The sequence below is a fragment of the Hevea brasiliensis genome, chromosome 13, assembly GCF_030052815.1.
Source record: "Hevea brasiliensis isolate MT/VB/25A 57/8 chromosome 13, ASM3005281v1, whole genome shotgun sequence".
In the NCBI taxonomy this organism is placed as follows: domain Eukaryota; kingdom Viridiplantae; phylum Streptophyta; class Magnoliopsida; order Malpighiales; family Euphorbiaceae; genus Hevea; species Hevea brasiliensis.
In genome coordinates, this window is record NC_079505.1 from 31,004,266 (window position 1) to 31,021,475 (window position 17,210).

At 32.8% G+C, this 17,210-nt stretch overlaps 1 protein-coding gene across 4 annotated transcripts in view; it reads left to right on the forward strand.

Moving 5' to 3' along the window:
- The window catches only part of LOC110642073 (uncharacterized), a 54,308-nt gene that overhangs the window by 13,219 nt on the left and 23,879 nt on the right, over positions 1-17,210 (forward strand). For 2 of the 4 annotated variants that reach the window (XM_058131974.1, XM_021794023.2), the window contains 3 exons: positions 25-97; positions 926-1,053; positions 14,882-15,436. In XM_058131974.1, the coding sequence (XP_057987957.1) occupies positions 25-97; positions 926-1,053; positions 14,882-15,004 (324 nt within the window). In that variant the 3' untranslated portion in view covers positions 15,005-15,436. Of the gene's footprint in view, positions 1-24; positions 98-925; positions 1,054-14,881; positions 15,437-17,210 lie in introns of those variants that run through there. The other 2 variants (XM_058131976.1, XM_058131975.1) reach the window with 1 other exon arrangement.

Here is a 17,210-nt window from a genome sequence, read left to right on the forward strand (position 1 = left end):
CTTATATGTATTTATTCCTTGCAGATTGACACATTGCTTGCATGTGGTGGCCTTTCAAAAAATCCTGTGTTTGTTCAAGAACATGCAGATATCATTGGTACTTTCCTCCAGTCTCATTCTTAGATTGCATCCCTGCCACACCACCCCAAGGCACATGTGCACTCATGTCTCTTGCTCTCTACTGTGCTTGAACATGTTTTTTGGGCATATGTACTCAAGCTTTCATCTCATGCTGTCATCCAGCATGATGATGTGCACAAATAGGATTGATCCAGGTTAAAATTGGTCAACTGTTTCATGTGCTCAAAATTTTAAATCCAACAGTTGGATGAAGAAACACATTAAAATTTAGGAATTGGTTAAGAGAAGATATTCTTGAACCTTCTATAGCTACATCATAGCTTGGGTGGTTCAGTCAATTACATATCAAAATTGTTGATACATGTGCATTCTACTGCAGTAATTCTACTGTTTTTCGCTATTTCTTTTCCCAGTTTGATGTAGTAATATGTATGGGTGGATTAATTCAACGTTTTTCTGGTTGATTGATTATTATGTATATACATTGCTAGGATTTCTTCTTCTTCTTCTTCTTCTTCTTATTATTATTATTATTATAAATGGATGGTTTTACTATTGTTCTAGGTTTTTTTTTCAAATGATGTATGAAAGCTTATCAAACCGATCTTTGCAGTTTACTCATACCACTAGCTTGGTAGTTTCATTATTAGAAGTACTGTGTAGGCTGTGTGCAATCCAATTTATCTTGCGGCACATGTTGGACAAAAGTTTAACATGTTCATTGTATTCAGTATAAAAGTACTATGAGGTCTTGCTAAAACTAATATGTGAAAATAGTGGCATGCCTTTTATGTAATGCTGTATGCATGTTAACAAATTTGTTGCTTGTTCATGACTGGTTCAGGTTGCCCTATTGTACTTCCTCGAGAAAGTGAGTCAGTGTTACTGGGTGCTGCTATTCTTGGTGCAGTTGCTGCAAAGAAATACACCAGTCTAAGTGAGGCCATGAAGGCATTGAATGCGGCTGGCCAGGTATGCATGCCTGTTCTTGTCAATCTTCAGTAAATTTATAACTTTGACAAAGTCTTCAAGGTCAGGAGAACACAATGCAGCTCTTTTGTTTGTCATTGACATCGATGGTGAAGCATTTTTTTTTCTTTTTTTAATTTCTTTTCTGGAATAACCAACTATTCCTGTTGCTCCATCCCACCCAAAAAGAAAAAAAAAAGGAAAAAAGAACAGAAAAAGAGAAGGGACTTTTGAGGGCACTTTTACTTTAATAAGCATGATATAAATTTTTGTAAACCAATAGTGCATGTTACAAATAAAAATAAAGGCCCTCATAAAATAAGGGTTTGAAGCTGGTAATGTCTAGAATTGGGTCACGCGTAAGGGTGTATATGGTTCCTAGGAGTCCTGAATTGAATTGAAAAAATGGATTAAATCTAAATAGCAAAGAACTATTACTGTAAGAACTAAACCGAACTTATTTTACCATTTTGGTTCGATTTTAGTTTTTCATCAAGAGCCGAACTAGAATCGTACTGAATTAAAAATTAATTTTATACACATGTTTTAAATATATATTATATAATTTCAATCAAATATGCAATTAAGGTCGTAATGTGTGTATGCGTATATTTAACCTAATTTGTCTTTAATTATAAGTGTTTATACATTGCTTAATATTGTCTTTTATTCCTCATGTTTTTCTCAACAATTTTAATCATACATGGATTAAAACATCTTATAATTGTTAATTTATGGTTTAATCATCTTTTAATCATATAATATACTTTTTTTATTTTTAATTATATGTCTTCTAGTTAAAGACTATATAATTAAAAAATGGGTAAAGGATATAAAATATGCTTGTGAATGACTATATATATAATATATTTTTTATATTTATATTGTTATTTATATGTTGTATTATTACTTTTATTAGTGTTCTAATATTAGAAATTTATAATTGTTTTTATTTTTCAAAATAGAACACAAAAATGTTGTAATTTTGATGCAAAATTGTCCAAATTGGAAACGGACCTAGAATCAAACCCAAACTGAAATTACTTAAAATTGAGCTAGAATTAAATCAAGATTTTGAATCTGATTCTAATTCCCTAGAAAAAAAGGAATTCTGGTTCAAGAATGGAATAGAAACCACATACCCCTAATGCATATGAGTAAATGAAACCTAGAACTTTGGTATACACAATAGAGCTTAGCTACTAGGGCTTTGACTTAGTTTTTTTCATATGAACTATTGAGTGTCAAAGACATTGCTATATCATTAATGGGCATTTAATTTATTTTTTTGTTATTTATTTACATTTTTGTGCTTCAATTCAACTAGCAGGTCATATGTTTTTGGCATTTCAAGACTGTAGAAAGAGATGATTCTCCTTAATTTCAATTAATCTGTACATGGGTATATATATACAATTGATTCCTATAATTGTGTTCTACTAATTAGGAAGAAATCCTAAATAAGAAATCCTAAATAGGAATATAGAATACAGGATATACAAAGAAATAATATAGTGATTGACTTTCCATAACACTCCCCCTCAAGTTGGAGCATAGATGTTAATCATGCCCAACTTGTTACAAATGTAGTCAATCCTAGCTCCATTCAGAGCTTTTGTAAAAATATCTCCTAACTGCTCTCCAGTTTTGATGTGTCCTGTTGAGATGATCTGTTGTTGAATCTTTTCACGAACAAAGTGATAATCAATCTCAATATGTTTGGTCCGCTCATGAAACACTGGATTAGAAGCAATATGGAGAATAACTTGATTATCACACCACAATTTTTTAGGCAGGGAGGTCTTAAAACTTGTCTCATCTAGTAATTGAAGTATCCACATTACCTCACATATTGATTGTGCCATGGCTCTGTATTCGGATTCAGCACTAGATCGAGAAACTACACTCTGTTTCTTGCTTCTCCAAGACACTAAATTTCCTCCAACAAAAACGCAATATCCAGTAGTTGACTTCCTATCAACTTTAGATCCTGTCCAGTTGGCATTTGAAACTGGATTTGGAGGAAGGTTTTAAGAGATGAAATACCTGCAGAGTCACTCCCAGTGATGACAATGTCATCCACATAGACTACCAAGAGAATTAGACCAGCCTCAGATTGCTTATAAAATACTGAGTGATTACACTTACTCTTTTGTATACCAAATTCCTGTACTGCTTCACTGAATCTTCCAAATCAGGCCCTCGGACTTTGTTTCAAGCCGTAAAGAGACTTTCGAAGCCTACAAACTTTACCCAACTCCCCCTGAGCAACAAGCCCAGGTGGTTGCTCCATATACACCTCATTTTGAAGATCACCATGAAGGAAAGCATTCTTGATATCCAATTGGTGCAGGGGCCAATCATATGTAACTGCTAAAGAGATAAACAAGAGAACAGAAGTAAGTTTAGCTACAGTAGAAAAAGTGTCAGAGTAGTCAACCCCATATGTCTGAGTATATCCTTTTGCTGCAAGCCGTGTTTTTAACCTAGCCACAGAACCATCAGGATTTACCTTTGCTGTAAATACCCATTTGCAACCAATAGCTTTCTTACCAGTGGGCAAAGGCAACAGTTCCCATATACCATTAGCATCTAAAGCCTCCATTTCCTCTTTCATAGTAGCACACCAGTCAGGATGAGACAGTGCCTCACCAACAGTATTAGGGATAGGAACAGAGTCTAAAGAAGTAACAAAACACCGAGAACAAGAAGACAATTGATTATAAGAAACAAAAGAAGATATAGGGTAAGTACATGAACGTTTACCTTTACGAAGAGCAATGGGTAAGTCTAGATCTGAATTATGATCAGTATGAGGTACAGGATCTCCCAACGAAGTAGCTGGTGGAGGATCTGAGTTAGGAATCTACAATCTTCTGGAATGAACATGAACAACGGGAGGTCGAGTAGGTCTAAAAACAGAAGGATCAGGCTGTGGGAGAGGACTAGACATTGGTTGGACAGTATACACAGATGATGGAGGAAAAATGGAGTGGACTAAAAAAATGTGACATCTGTCGAAACAAGATAACGATTAAGAGTAGGAGAGAAACAGCGGTACCCTTTTTGGAGCCGGGAGTACCCAAGGAAGACATATTTGAGAGACTTTGGATTCAATTTAGTAATCTGTGGACTAACATCACGCACAAAACAGGTACAGCAAAAAATACGGGGTTCAGCAGGGAACAAAGATTTTGTAGGAAACAAAACAGTATAAGGAATATCCCCATTAAGGACAGAAGACGGCATACGATTGATAAAAAAACATGCCGTAGAAACTGCATCCGCCTAAAAGTGTTTAGGAACTTTCATCTGAAAAAGAAGAGCACGAGTTACCTCAAGAAGATGCCAATTTTTTCTTTCGGCTACGCCATTTTGGGATGGGGTAGCCACACAGGAAGATTGATGAAAAATGCCATTTTGTGTCATATAAGACTGAAATTGTGCTGAAAAGTATTTTTTGGCATTGTCACTTCTTAATATGCGCACAGAAATATTAAATTGAGTTTTGATTTCATTACAAAAGGCACAAAAGATAGAAAATAACTCAGAACGATTCTTCATTAAATATAATCAAGTAACACTAGAGTAATCATCAACAAAAGTAACAAAATAACGAAATCTAGTTTTAGAAGTAACAGAACAAGGACCCCAAACATCAGAATGAACTAACTCAAAAGGGGATGAAACCCGTTTATTGACTCTAGACACAGAAAGCAAACGATGATGTTTTGCAAACTGACACGACTCACATTCTAGTACTGATAAAGACTGAAACTGAGGACACAGCTTCTTTATGGTAGACAAAGAAGGATGGCCCAATCTACAATGAGCTTCAAGAGGTGTTAAGATACTGGAGCAAACAAGCGACCACGGTACATGATTTTCCAGAATGTAGAGACCACCTGACTCACGTCCTCTATCAATAATCTGCTTCGTCGTAAGATCCTGAAACAAACACTGGTCAGGAAAAAAGGAAACAGAACAATTTAAGGTACATTAAAAGAGAAAGTAGATTAAAAGAGAATTTTGATAGACATAAAACAGATGACAAAGAAATTGACGAAGTCGGGTTCGCAGTTCCAAAATCCATGACACAAGAAGTAGAATCATTAGCTAAAGTAACCGTAGAGGAAGTGAGATTAGACTGAAAAGCGGATAAAAGACTAGAATTACCTGTCATGTGATCTGTCGCACCAGAATCAATAACCTATTTGGATGAGGAAGACACAAGGCATGTAGTGGATTTACCTGACTCAGCGATCGCAGTGACAAGGGAACTGGTAGGCTTTAGAGATGCCTGATACTGGGAAAACTGTGCAAAATCCTCTACAGATACCAAAATAGTTTTCTCAGAGGAAGATACTATAGAATCCTCTGCTGCCATATTTGCCATCTGTGATCGCTGATTTTTCCCCTGAAGTTGCGGACAATTATATTTTGTATGGCCAGGCTCATGGCAATAATAACAAATGACTCCTCTTGAGTCCTTATTAGAACTAGCCTCTCCATTACGCTGATTACTTCTGTTGCTTGTAATTCCTCCTCTACTTCCTCTTCTATTATCTTATTGTCCATTTGGATTATGGCTAATAAGAGCGCTACTGGCAGGTTGTGAAGATTGGGTACTTTCTGTACGAAGGAACCGTGTGAACGTTTCATGCAAAAAGAAAATCTCAGAACTGGAGAGAATCTAAGATTTAGCAGTCTCATACTATGAAGGAAGGCCTGCAAGAGAACTCATAACAGCTAGTTGCTCCCGTTGGGCCTATTGAACTTTCACATCAGGACTAAAAGGCAACAATACATTAAGTTCCTCATATACCCGTTTAAAATCCATAAAATAAGCCGTGAGAGACTTATCCTCTTTCTTAGCACGGTAGAATGCCTTATAAACATCATAAATACGTGAGATATTCCCTTTACCAGAATACAAAAAATTTAAGTAATCCATCAATTCCTTAACAAATTCATAGTGATTAATTAAACTAATTACCTCACTGTGAATCGAGTTCCGAGGCTGCAAAAACAACCGAGCATCCTCTCTTAGCCAAGTTTGTTGTGTATCATCAGTAGATGGATCTTTAGTAAGGTGATCATCCTTATCAATGCTACGCAAATAGACCCTAACAGTCTTACTCTACTCCAGATAATTCGAACCATTAAGTTTGTGTTCCGTGATCTTAGTCATTACCGGAATCACATCAGAAATAATATTCTTATTGTCTGCCATTTGTTGAGACAAAGAAAACTAACCGAAACGCTAATCCAAAGTGTTTACAGCAGCAAAATAACCTAAAATCACAAATCAAGCAAATACCGAAATAGAATCTGAGAGCCAGACCTAACAAGTCCTTTAATGGTGTACTGGATCAGGCAACAGCACACAGTGGTGGAATGAGGGGGGTTGAGGTGACGCCGGCGATGTTGATCGGAGTCGAAACAGTCGATGGTCATGCCAAGGTCTCTCCCGAAATGGGGTGGTGAGAACAAATAGTCACCCTAGATAGATGACCTGCTCTGATACCATGTAGAAAGAGATGAATCTCCTTAATTTCAATTAATCTGTACATGGGTATATATATACAATTGATTCCTATAATTGTATTCTACTAATTAGGAAGAAATCCTAAATAAGAAATCCTAAATAAGAAATCCTAAATAGGAATACAGAATACAGAATATACAAAGAAATAATATAGTGATTGACTTTCCATAACAAAGACGCTAACGTGCATTTTAGATTGACTCCTAGCTTGCTAGAATTAGCTCACTAGTGGATTTTGGTGTTCACGGTAATCATCTAAAAAAGCATTCACCTTGATTTTATGTATAGTCTGGGCTAGTAAACATGATTAATGCTAGGGTTGTGCATGGTTCTTGAACTCAAGAACAAAAGTAAAATCGAAAAAGAACGAACATTATAGGAACTGAATCAAACTTACGTTATTGTTTTGGTTCTTTGTCAAAATTTGAATTGAACAAAACTCAAACCAATGCGCCAAAAGAACACAGAGAAAGACGATGGTTTTGGTAGGAAAGACAAAACAAGGACTAAACGGAATATGAATAGACAAACTCTTAAAGTAAGGAATAAACACACTAGATAGGAGGATTAAACTAGAACAAATTTGCTTTGAAGAAGGAACAAAACACTCCACTTTGAGAGAAAACTAGCTCACGCCAAGAAGACAAGAAACTAACTAATTGAAATTGAAAATGATGTAAACTTAATGAAACAAGCAATAAACACGCCAAAATAAAGGAACACTCGTTTTATGATTTTTATGGTTTTATGAACATAAACACAAAAACAATGATAGAAATGTAGAAAAGAGAGATAGCTAAGGTGATGTAAGCTCCTTTGATAAGATGGAATCGCTACAAAGAAGAAACCCACCAAGTAAAGACGCCACAATCCTAGCTAGGGAGTGTGATAAGTCAAACAAGATGCCACAATCAAGGTTATTGCCAAGTTTAAAATCTTCACTACTCTTAAGAGTGATCAGAGAAAAAAAAAAAAAAACTTCATTAATGAAAATAATAGAAACTTTGAAAATTACGTAGGGGAGGCCTTTATATAGGCACTCAAACTAAAAGCATAATCTAACTAGGAAAATGAAAAAAGTGTTACACGAACTTGTAATAGAGTAAACAAAGAACTAGTAGAAAATTAAAAACAAGTAGGAAACTAAAAAGAAATTCAACACTCCAACCAATCAAATGCAAAACTTCACTTTTAGAGGGAGTAAATATCTTGGACTTCTTTTCTAAGATTAGGATTTTCATTTGAATGGATAGGCCTTAGATGGATAAGATGAGTGTCTCCTTACTTTAAGCCTAAATCTTAGATAATCCCAAAAATAAGGCCTAATTTATAGGAAAGGATAATCATCACTTCTTTTGGATGGAATTTTCTTCATTAAAGGATAAAAATCCTATCTTTCTTAGGGCTCTTTGCACATGTCACCTATGCCCTATTGGGCTTAGTTTTGTGTCTTCTAGGCCCATTTTTCAAGCCCAATACTTGCCTCCAATTTGGACTTTTGTTGGGCCTTGTTTTCCCAACTCTAAATAGGCTTAGCTATTCATCATAAATCCATCCCAAATCCTTGTTTATCTTGCATTCCCATGTGTCTTCATGATGCCTTGATCTTGTGCTTGGTGTTCATGGAAGCAGTTTAGGTATGCACTATGATGTTGCACATCATACCCCCCTTTTTTGAATAGGATTTATCCTCAAATTCAATACCTTGCAATGAATTACAACAATTTGTGCATCTAGAGTTTGCCCCTTTCTCAAACCTTGTCCATCATAAAGTTCTCCTTTTCCATCTTCTCAAAGGCCAAATGGTCTCTTTGCACTTGCTATGGACTTAGAGGCGCTAGTACAATCTTTTTGCCATTCTTGATTGGTTCCATGTCATGTTCCCACTGTAGCTTGTAAGGTTTAGGATGCTTCAAGATGGGCAAATTCAACTTCTCCATCAAGGTTGATGAAGCCACAACATATACTTCTTTACCCATGTAGGCCTACAAATTGGAAAGTAAAATCCAATTCCATGGCAAATGGTTAGAAAGAAAGGAGATATAATTTTATGATGCTTCTTACCAACTTGAGTCTTTGTGCTCATGGTAGGATGACTATCTCCTCCATGGTTTCCTCTTTTTTGCTCGTGCATGGACTCAAAGCAAACATCTTGCCCTTATTAGCATGTATAATGCACTCTTCCACTAGACATTCTTGCTCATGCTCTTCCTTTTCAAGGGTACTTCTGGTTCGTCCTTAACTTCAACATATGAAGTTTGCAAGCTCTCTTCCTTCTTTGGATGGAACTTTGGTGGCTCCTCCTCCATTGGATGGGACTTGGTTGATGTAGAAGTTGCTTCCACCTTATATGAAAGTTGAATTAGTTCGTCCAAAGTCACCCGTGTTGCAACTTGATGAGTTGTTTATTCCTTCTAACTATATGGCTTTTGATACTTGCTTTAATGTTTAATTTGAAGAAAAATCTCAAGAAAATGCTGAGAAGTGCTTGGATAGGATCGAAGCAAAGTTGGAAGCAGTATCAAGAGTTTTTGAATATGCAATTATACATCAAATGCATGCAATGATAGAACTTCATAATATAGAACAAGAAGTGCCGTTTTAAGAAATAAAATTTTTGGTTGTTGAGATTACACCTTTTGAAACCTAAGATGATAGGATTGAGTTGAAAAATTTTAAAGAACCTATTCTAAAGGAAGAACCTAAGGAAACCGACCAAGAAAAGTTTGAGGAATCTATCCTAGGGAAAGAAGAAACTCAAGCCAGGGAAAAGACAATGGAAATTGAAAATTTATCAAATTCTCTTATTCATGATGAATTGAAGAGCCTTTCATTGATTTTATATGTTCTGACATTTCTAGGAAAGTGAAGGAAAGAATGAAGTTCATCCTTAAGTCTTATTGCTAACATCCAACTCCGAATTCAATTCTTGATTCTTAAACACTACAAATCTAAATAAGGTAGTATTGTAGCAAAGGATCAAGCGGAAAAAAAATTAGGAATTATTTTGGTTTAAATTTTCATTATAATATTTAGATTTTAGTACAATTTCTATTAGAAAGTTTATTTCTATTATTAAGGGATTCTATTATTATTTAGGAATATTTAAAAAGTTCTATTAGGTTTAGTGTGTTCCTAGTTAATGTTGGTTATTGCTTTCCTATTTTAGAATTCTTAATCCTTGTAATAGTAGGATTAATTGTTAGTATTTAAATACCTATATCATCTAGGTATTTTAGGAGAAATTATTATTTATATTGACAATTGAGAATTAATAGAATTTGAGAATTTATTTCCTTTTCTTTTTATTGTTCTTTATGGTTCTAAATCAATGGTCCTTTGTGCTTTTTGAAAAAAGCATCACATGCATGCTTGTTCAACCCAAATTGAGAAAACCTATTATTGGTGGAAACTATGTGATAAAAGTATTGGTCATCGCTGGGGTGGGTTGGCGACTGCGTAAATTAATCTAGGTATGCATTCTGTTTCTTAAGCCACAGTTAAGCACTTGCCGGGCCAACTAGCCAGATCAAAGTTTTATGAAAATTAAACAAACAACAACTGTGTTAAATCCCATCAATCACTTCACTATTTTGAATAGTTACAGAAACCTCTTTCATTTTGCTGTTCTGCTTGGTGAAAGTAATAGTAGCAGTTTCAATCATATTTATTAAACCCGGATCGAACTGACTAGTTGAACCAGTGAACCTGTCCTCAAATTGATCCGGGTTTGTAATTGAACCAGACAAAGAAGCGACTCAGTGTGACCCGATCGAGCCAGTGGTTGAATCGGTGCACCAGTATAACCTGGTTGAACCAGCCAATTCAATTATTCAATATATATAACACCCTCTTAACCAATCTACAGTGAAAACGAGAAGGAGCTATTACATTCGGTGCACATTATCCTTCAATTTGTTAAATGGAGAAACTGCAAGAGTCTCCTAAATTTTAACAATTCATTTGTTAAAATATTATTCATAATCTATTAAATCCTCAATTTCCTTATCATTTCCATTACATAATAATCATCAAATTCACCAACATCAATTCTTTACTCAAGCTGCATATACACAAGAAATATCTTTAATTTACAATTTTAGTAACCAACTCATGTGGCTAAATTAAACTTACATACTTATGATTACAATCGCCAAAATAAATTTTACATAATATTTATTACAACATAATGTACACATACATATGAGTAAAAATATATAGTGAGGATGATGATGATGCATTTACCCAAAAGTTTGCAGATCCAATCTATCTCATGTTAGTCAAAATCTAATATTTATCTACTCTACCTGCCTGAGAAAATAAGTCTTCGCGCTAAGCTAAATAACTTAGTGGTATACTTTTAATTTAAAACAAAATAATTCCCTTTATGCTCATTAATATATAATATGCTTATAATATTTATACAAGAGTATTTAAAAATTTAAAAGCAATCATATAATATTGTGACATAAATATAGGCCAATAAATTCATACTTGTTAATCGTACCATTTTATGAAGTTAAATGCACTTTATTAACTCAACAGTCCTTTATGTTCACCAGTCAGCCTTCATCATATTTTATTTGAAATTTGTCTTTATGATCACAATTGAAAGCTCTACTTCAATGCCCATAGTAACCTATGACAGACGGTATATAGACGGATAATGGGATTCGAGACGCTGATCACTCGGTGGTTCTGGTAGGTATAACACCGGCTTACATTCTTGGTACTGATCACTCGATAGTTCTGGCCGGTATAACACTGGCTTTCATTCTCGGTAATGATCACTCGGTGGCTCTGATCGGTAGCATGCTTACCTATCCAATCCTATACTCATTGTCTAGGCTTACTTGGGCTCAACTTTCATATTTAACATTAATTCAACATTTTTTGTTCCCATAATTGTCAAGATATGTGTGCCAACATCCTCATGCCATTTTTATATTTGCATAGCCTTTGCATTCAAGCATGCTAAATACATGTACAACTTGCATTAATGAAGAATATGGCAAAATTTTGCAAATTCCTGAATATATATACTGTTTTTCATCAGAAATCAGACCAGGTAAATGTAAGAATTAGCTTATACTTTCTTCATAAGATTTTTAGATTTATGTCTTAACTTGCATTTGGTTTTTGAATCACTTGATGCTGGTTTATAGATCTCAAGTTATGACCAAATAAGCAGGATCTGGTCATATCTACCTTTTTCTTCTAGAATACAGGGCAGATTTTGGATAAGTTTTAAAACTCACTTTTAATCAAGTTTCAGTCATGATTTATCAAATTAGTTCTTATGAAAGTTGTTTCTCTGTGTCTTAGCTTTCCAACAAAATAGGATTCACCTCATTTGGAATTTTATACAGTGAGTTATGTCCAAATAAGCAGGATATGTTTAGATGCACTTTATCTAGATTTTAGGTTTTGTGACCAAACTTCTAGCAATTATTCAAGGTATTTACACACAGAATTAAAGCAACTTGTCTTCATGAAAGTTTTAGTATTATGCCTTGCCTTTCATTTAAATAAAGAATTACTTAATTTGGAGGCCTAAATCATGAGTTATAGCTAAATTACCACCTACTGTTCACGGATACAGAGTCCTAAGAATTCTAGGGTTTCAGATTTCCACCTTATATTTGCACTCGACATTCAAATAATTTACATTCATAATTTGTATAGGGTCTCTAAAGCAAAGTTTTAGGCCTATGTTTTAAGTTTCTAAATCATCTTGTATAATCTCAATTGGAGTTGTACAGAGGAAGATATGCCCTATTTACTGCATGGAGGTCATAAGACTGATTGCTGGAATTCTAGGAATTCCAGTTTTGCAACTCCATCTTACTCTAAAATTTCAACTGTTTTGCCCCAAGAATTAGGTCCGGGTCAAAATATAGAATTTGTAGGTCTATGTCTTAAGAAAATTTTGGTATAAATTACATCTCAATTGAAGCTCTATAACTCAACTTATAACCAAATTAACACGGACTGCTCATTGGATATACTATCCTGGCAGCCACTAACCAATGACTCATAAAGTAACAATTTTTGCTACTAAGCTTAGACAAGCACTTACCTCAACTTAATTTCAGAAATTTGCTCCCAATTGCAAGTACTTTTCACAAAAAATCCTCAAGCCAAATCAGTGTATGGACCTTGATCAGCCACACCAAAATTCTACCTCACCAATCTTGCACTCTTTCTTCACTTTCACTTTGTTTTCATGCTTTGATCATCATATCCTTCAATTCCCATACAAAACATTATCTTAGATAGTTGAGTTAGGGTTTGTATGTGAGCTTAGGTGAAAGAAAATGGAGGAATGAGAGAAAGAGATGGCCGGCTAAATGAAGGAAGGAAGAAGACCACAAATTTATTTTATATGCCCTTGATTTTTATCATTTCTAACTATATGTCACCTCACCGTTGGTCCTCTCTTTGACTTATTTAATTAGTGATTAATTAACTTAATATATCATACTTAATGATTCTAATTAAACTCAATTATGTGCTAAGTTGGGAAATTTTAATCCCCCCCTTCCAAACTTCATTAATTTTGCAACAAAGTCCATAGGTGTCTTTTGTAAATTTTTACTTTAACTCTCATTTAATCTAATTTACATATCATATTCAATATTTGAATTTCTTACCTAAATGTACTGTATACGGTCTGTAAATTTTGGGTATTACAATAGAATCTCTCTCTCTCTCTCCTTTTTTCTTTTAATTTTTGATATAGAAAATTGAACTCAAAACCTCATAAAAAGTCTTTAAAATCAAAATCAATTGAGTTAGCTTGGTAGCTATGTGTTTTTCATTTCAATATATTTATTTTTTAATATATACTTAATATTTCATAAATATTAAAAAGAGAATTATACATGTATGCATTATATTACTTGAATATTTTTATATAAAATTTAAGAACGCTATCAAAATTTATTAAATATAACTTAATAAATGTTAAAATTTAATTAATTATATTTATTTATATTAATAGGTATTATATTTAATTAATTTTAATTAATTTATATATTTAATTAATTTTTAGTGACACATTGATTGAATCACTAACCCATTCACTCGGTCCCTTCACCGGGTCAACTCCGTGCCTGATTTAATAATACTGGTTTTAATGGTAAATAGATTCGTGTTTAATCATTTGAGGAATTTGTGTTATTATTCAAAACAGATGATTTGTGGAGTTTGAGGAATTTAGTAGTAGGTTGCTGTAGTTTGAATTGGTGAGAGTATACAAGTGAGTATTCCTTGGTGCATGATGTTTGTGGATGATATAGTTCTAATGGATGAGATGTGAGAATGAGTCAATAGAAAGCTAGAGCTTTGGAGAAGTACTCTAGAGTCAAAGGGCTTTAAGTTAAGTAGAACGAAGACAGAATACATTGCAAGTTCAGTGAAAGCTGAACTGGTGATAGGGAATGAGTTAGTTTGGATGGAGTGGTATTGTCCTAAAGTAATCATTTTAAATATCTCGGCTCAATCCTTCAAGTAGATGGGGATGTGAGAAGAATGTTAGTCATAGGATTAAAGCTAGATAGTTGAAGTGGAGACGTGCCACGGGAGTTTTATGTGATCGCAAGAGTCCCAATAAGTTGAAAGAAAAATTTTACCGTACAGCTATACGACTGGCAATGTTATATGGTAGTGAGTGTTGGGTAATGAAGGAGTCGTATGTGTCTAAGATAAGAGTTGCGGAGATGAGAATGTTAAGGTGGATGAGTGGGCGTACTAGACTAGATAAAGTCCGTAATGAGAGTATTAGAGAAAAGGTAGTAGTGGTGCTAATTGAGGATAAGTTGAGAGAAGGAAAATTGGAGTGGTTTGGTTATGTGAAGCGTAGACATACGGAGTCTCCAGTTAGACAAGTAGAGCACATTGGGTTAGAGGATAGAAAGAAAAGAAGGGGTAGATCTAAACTGACTTGGAGGAGAGTAGTACAACATGACCTAAAAGCATTATACATTTTTGAGGATATAATCCAAAATCGCTGAGAGTGTAGAAAGAGAATCTATATAGCTGATCCCAATAAATTTTTGAGATAAAAGTTAGTTGAGTTGTTGCTGTAGTTTGAACTGATTAAATTGTTGAATTGACATTGTAAAGATTAAATGAGCTGCTTGGAGGACCTAAAAGTCCTCATGTGTCCACTTAAGCCTAGGATGAAGATTGTGCAAGCTGTTGTTACCCCTCTTGCAACATGTTTGAAGAATGTTGTGTCTTTGCATTTCCACTTGTGATTTATACTTAGACTTTTTGCAGGTAATTCATCCATCAAAAAACTCAAAAGTGAAGAAGTATCATGATGCCAAATACCATATTTTTCGCCAGCTCTATGAGCAGCAACTATCTCAACGTTCAATAATAGCCGAAGCTTTGGAGTAGGTTGTGCTGTTGCGCCACTTTTCAGAACTTGTGGAAGATTGTGCTCATCATTCCCATCCGTTGTCATCCAAAAAAGAGGGGGGGTGGCGGGGGTGTGGGCTGTGGGGTTGGGGAGAAGAGGGGAATGGGTTGAGGGTTGGTGAGACTCCAAAGAATTGTAAAATTGATTTTTCATATGCTTGTTACATGGCGGAGATAGTGGAAAATTACAAAGCTCTGAAAATAAATATGTAAAATTTGCACTTTTCTTGCAAATTTACTAATAAATTCCCCTCGCTCGATTGCTCATGTTTCTTTGGCTTGAAGTTTGAAGCAATCTTTTGCATGCAAGGGAATTTCATTATTTTGGGGACTTTTTTTTTTTTTTTTGGGATTAACAGGAGAGATTACACAATTTTGGTTTTTGCCATATGATAAAAGAAATGTTGATAATATATTTTTTTAATTTAGGATATTTTCTTTATTTTCTAATTAGGGCTATGAATGAGTTTCTAATTAAGGTTATAAAATCAACATTTACAGTATATTTTAATATCCTAATTTAGAATATTCTTATTTTAGAATTATTGTACAAATAAGCTTCCTTATAAATTTCAAAATTAAGAATTATTCAGTCCAGTGTTTTATATTCTTTGTTAACATGGTATCAGACCCTCCAATTCGATAGGGTTTGATATCGTTCACGGGGAAATATTGTTACATGAATATTATTCACTGGTATTATTCCCAACCAAAAATGTTGAAAGAAAAAAAAAAAGTAATACTTGGGCATTTAAATTGGTGAAATTAGAATGGAAAACTCGGATGACAATCCTTCTCTTTAAATTTGTCCGCTAAAATTAGAAGGAACAAATTATCATTCTTGCTCAAGCAAAGTTTACTATTCATTTAAGCTTGTGGGTTATATCTTGGGATGGAAACCTAAACCAGCCATTCCTGATTCAAATTTTAGCCAATGGAATTCTGAAAATTATCTAGTTTTGTCATGACTTATCAACTCGATGCAACTTAAGCATGTTCAAGGGTATCTTTTTCTTGATATGGTTAAGAAAACTTATTCTCTACTAACATAATACCTATTTTATGCAGGGATAATTTATAATTTTTATTTTTGAATTTAATTTTTAATTATATTCTAAATAAGGATAAATTATTGTTATTTAATTAATTTTCAACTTAAATTTTTATTTTATTTAATTTAATTTTAATAAATTTTTAACTTTTATAATAATAAAATTTTAATTAATTTATGACATAATTAATTAAAATGCTTATTCAATTCTTTATATATATATATATATATATATATATATATATATATATATATATATATATATATATATATATATATATAGTAGTTTCCATGATTACTTAGTTTAAAATGGAATAAAAATACTTTATTCAAAAAATAATTTAATTTTCATGAAATTTTTATATTTTAAAAAATCTATATCTTTAATTTTTTGTAAAGTGAATTTATTAATCTGATATATTTTTATAAAATAATTTTATATTTTTATAAAATAATTTCTTTCACAAAAATGGTTATCGTTTTGCATAAATTTATGGTATAAAATAAAAACATTTCATAAATTTTTTTTTAAAATAACATTTTTTATTAATATAATAAATGCTAAAAATACATATTATTTTTTAAAAGACAGATTTCATAATCTTGATGTTGTAACTTTAATTTTTTAATCATCTTTACTTGTAGCCAAATTTTCAATGTAATCACATTTGCAATCTATTTTTGAAATTCTATTTTTATATAAAATATAGTTGAGAGATAATTTATACATAAAAATTTAGATATTTAATTAAAATATGAAAATAATTCTGTTGAAAATAAATGATAATAAAATATAAATAATTAAAATATTAGTTATAATTGCATTTGTTATATAATTATAATGAAATAAAACATTAAAAAATATAAGAAATTTTAAAAAATAATAATTAAATACATATTAATTAAATATATTCAAATATATAAACTTTGAAAATAATAATTAATAACTTTGAAAGAAATAATAAAAAAATAGAGTAAATTAAAAAAAAAAATTAAAAGCTCTTAGGTGAAATGAAAATATTTAGTAGAGGAAAGTGCTTGATACATATCAAGTGTCTTATTTGATATACTATATATAAATAAATAAATAAAACCATTTAAATAAAAATTTAATTCTATAATTAAATATTATTT